The sequence below is a fragment of the Mytilus trossulus genome, chromosome 11 (genome assembly GCF_036588685.1).
Source record: "Mytilus trossulus isolate FHL-02 chromosome 11, PNRI_Mtr1.1.1.hap1, whole genome shotgun sequence".
Classification (NCBI taxonomy): domain Eukaryota; kingdom Metazoa; phylum Mollusca; class Bivalvia; order Mytilida; family Mytilidae; genus Mytilus; species Mytilus trossulus.
Window position 1 is genome coordinate 55747439 of NC_086383.1, and position 3494 is coordinate 55750932.

At 32.8% G+C, this 3494-nt stretch overlaps 1 protein-coding gene across 1 annotated transcript; it reads left to right on the forward strand.

The window, feature by feature from the left end:
- Nucleotides 1-449: 449 nt before the first annotated feature.
- LOC134690180 (sialate:O-sulfotransferase 2-like) lies at nucleotides 450-1927 on the forward strand. Its single transcript, XM_063550157.1, has 3 exons — nucleotides 450-769; nucleotides 1165-1292; nucleotides 1781-1927. The coding sequence occupies exons 1-3, from the start codon at nucleotides 463-465 to the stop codon at nucleotides 1925-1927; spliced, it is 582 nt and encodes a 193-aa protein (XP_063406227.1). The 5' UTR covers nucleotides 450-462.
- The last annotated feature ends 1567 nt before the right edge of the window (nucleotides 1928-3494 follow it).

The following is a 3494-nucleotide window of genomic DNA, read 5'->3' on the forward strand; positions in this document are numbered from 1 at the left end:
GAAAAGACTTTACTCTTAGAGGTGTGTCTGAAAGTATAAACAATTCTATATCATAGTTTTTGAACAATTTTATTCATGCAGTTCGCAAACTAAAGAAATTTGATTGTGTCGTTTTTTATTTGCAGAAAATGTATACAAGTGTGCTGAGGATAAATTTTCTTTATCATGTCTGAATGTATTTTGATTGGGTCATTCATGCTAAAAGGCCATTGTTCAATAGTTACATTTACATGTATTTGGTGGAATTGTCTGAAAGTTATGTCATGGTCAATGTGGAATCATTAATTTTTGTTTTAACAACCTTTAGTTTCCTCTGTATACGTTACCCATATTAATATAATATACCAAACAGCTGCATACGTGATCAATATTTATGCATGTAATATATATAATAATTATATATATCATGTTATTGTCATTCAAAATCTAGGACTCCTGGTATTGTTGACGTCGATCGACAGAATGAAGACCTTTGTAGTTATTGTTGCATTCTTACAACTTGCAATAGTTGCAAGTCTGAGAAAACGCAAACCGGTCACTGTTACATTGAATGCTGGAAAAGAAATACCAGTGAGTGGCTTCTTGATAGACAATTCGAAGTCAGACTGGATAAACGATGGGAATACAAATCATTTGGACAAAATAAAGGCAATTTCGAAGCAAAATAGCGAAAGCATTTCTGCAATTAAATCTACACTAACAGACCTCAGTAAGGCAGTAAATGGCTTGTTAAAAACAACTGTCCAGCAGGCTGATCCAGCAAGTGATGGTTTGTAAACGTAAAATTAAACTTTAAGTAAAACTTTCAAAAATTGTGTTCACTCAAGTAATGTAGTTTTAGGTGTATGCGGAAGTTGTGGTTTGAGCGCAAAAAAAGACGAACGTAGTCTTTGAAATGTTCTCCACTTTTGCAGTCACTGTGACAATACTAAAACTTACAGTTACTGTACAAAGTGTTACAGTATAGTTCGAGATCTTATTAAAAGTACGTTATATTTTAACAAATGGGACCGTAAAAGCACTGTTCGTACTATCTTCTCGTGATTATTGAACAAGTCTTTAGTCTATAATTGTTCGCCTCGGAGCAATAAAGATACACAACGCGTGTTGAAATTTAAAAAAAAGGATTACTGTATTTTATTGTATTACTTATTTATGTTTTAGGTTACATTGGATGTTACATGGACGACGGTAATCGACATCTCAAATATAAAATATCAGACCTGGGGAATTCTATAACCTTGTCTAAATGCCGTGAACATTGTAAAGGATATAAATACACAGGCTTGCAGGTAAGTCTGTTTTCACAAACCAACATTTCAAAAATAAACCATACTATTATATCAAGTAAAAGATGCATTTGCCTTGCAAAAAATCAAATGCGTAATTTGAAATAGACATTTTAATCCATTTTAAGATCGCAATAACTTATTTAATTATATATATTTATTACTACACTAGCTTCAAATACGTAGCTCTATTGTCCTTTGATTTTTTTTGATATTTTTTTGGTGCGCAAACATCAAAATCATCAACAGGACATTAAGAGCTACGTTTTCGCAGCTATTGCTACACATGATCGAGGCAATTGAAAGATGATACACAAAAAAAAACAAATAATATGTCTAATATAATGTGTGGATTGATATTATTTCTGTAACGTTACATTGTAAAATTATAATTATTTTTTTTAATAATCCTAAAAAACGTCTTTTTATTTCTTTCATTTTGTACATGAATCAATTATAACTTAATCATTCGAATATGTTTTGCAATTAAGGCTCGGTCTTATTGTCTTTGTGGAAATAAACTAGCAAACAAACAGTATCCAAGGGTACCAGAATCAGATTGTAACATGCCTTGTGCTGGTGAAACTAATCGAATGTGCGGAGGTGGCTTAAGAAATTCGATATATTTGGGTAACTAGAGCAAAATGATTAGTTTGCCCATTAATAATGGTTTTTTTTATAAATAAGAAATTAGATATAACATTTTAAAAATTTCGTGCGTCAAAATATAACAATTTAAAACAAAACCAGTAACGAATGTAAAGCTGTAACCTTCATGTCTATCTTTTAAATTCAATGTTTTTAGCTCACTTGACCCGAAGGGCCAAGTGAGCTTTTCCCATCACTTTGCGTCTGATCTGACGTCCGTCGTTCTGCGTCCGTCGTCCGTCATCTATCGTCGTCCTGCATCGTAAACTTTTACAAAAATCTTCTCCTCTGAAACTACTGTACCAAATTAAACCAAACTTGGACACAATCATTATTGGGGTATCTAGTTTAAAAATGTGTCCAGTGACCCCACCAACCAACCAAGATGGCCACCATGACTAAAAATAGAACATAGGGGTAAAATGCAGTTTTTGCCTTAAAAACCAAAGCATTTAGAGCAAATATGACTGCGGTAAAACTGTTTATCGGGTCAAGATCTATCTGCCCTGAAATTGTCAGATAAAAAGTAAACCATTATAGGTTAAAGTACGGCCTTCAACACGGAGCCTTGGCTCACAACAAGCTATAAAGGGCCCCAAAATTACTAGTGTAAAACCATTCAAACGGGAAAACCATGACCAAAATGGTCAGTTGACCCCATAAGGAGTTATTGCCCTTTATATTATTTTTTTTCAACTTTGAGTGAATTTTTCTTATCCTCTGACTTGGTCATAATCATCTTTTAGGTATCTACTTAAAAAATTGTGTCCGGTGACCCAGCCATCGAACCAAGATGCCCGCCACGACTAAAAATAGAACATAAAATGCAGTTTTTTGCTTATAACTCAAAACCAAATTTAAGCATTAAGAGCAAATCTGACATTGGGTAAAAATTGTTTTTTAGGTCAAGATCTATCTGCCCTGAAATTTTCATATGAATCTGACAACCCGTTGTTGGGTTGCTGCCCCTGAATTTGTAGTTTTAAGGAAATTTTGCTGTTTTTGGTTATTATCTTGAATATTATTATAGAAAGAGATAAACTTTAAACAGCAATAATGTTCAGCAAAGTAAGATTTACAAATAAGTCAACGTGATTGAAATGGTCATTGACCCCCTAAGGAGTTATTGTCTTTTAAAGTCAATTTTTAACAATTTTAAAAAAAATTGTAAGTTTTAACTAACATTTTCTACTGAAACTACTGGGCCAAGTTCATTACATATAGATGTACTTGTAAGCAGCACGAATGTTCATTAAAGTAAGATTTACAAACACATCACCATCACCAAAATACAATTTTGTCATGAATCCATCTGCTTCCTTTGTTTAATATTCACATAGACCAAGGTGAGCGATACGGGCTCTTTAGAGCCTCTAGTTTATGTTCAATTTTGTATGTATTCAGAACTTGTGTTGCATTATAGAAACATGACTGTTTATTTGCGTTCTGCTTGCTTCATACATCAGTACGATGACTCTTAAAGAACACGTCATTTATTCATAAAAACAAACACTGATTTGATTCATTAATTATCAATTATAACACATATACATATTT

Excerpts from the sequence above, each read along its gene's own strand:
- LOC134690180 (XM_063550157.1), top strand. The coding sequence starts at position 463 with ATGAAGACCTTTGTAGTTATTGTTGCATTCTTACAACTTGCAATAGTT. Across the intron at positions 770-1,164 it reads GGCTGATCCAGCAAGTGATG|GTTACATTGGATGTTACATG; the intron begins GTTTGTAAACGT and ends TTTATGTTTTAG. Across the intron at positions 1,293-1,780 it reads ATAAATACACAGGCTTGCAG|GCTCGGTCTTATTGTCTTTG; the intron begins GTAAGTCTGTTT and ends TTTGCAATTAAG.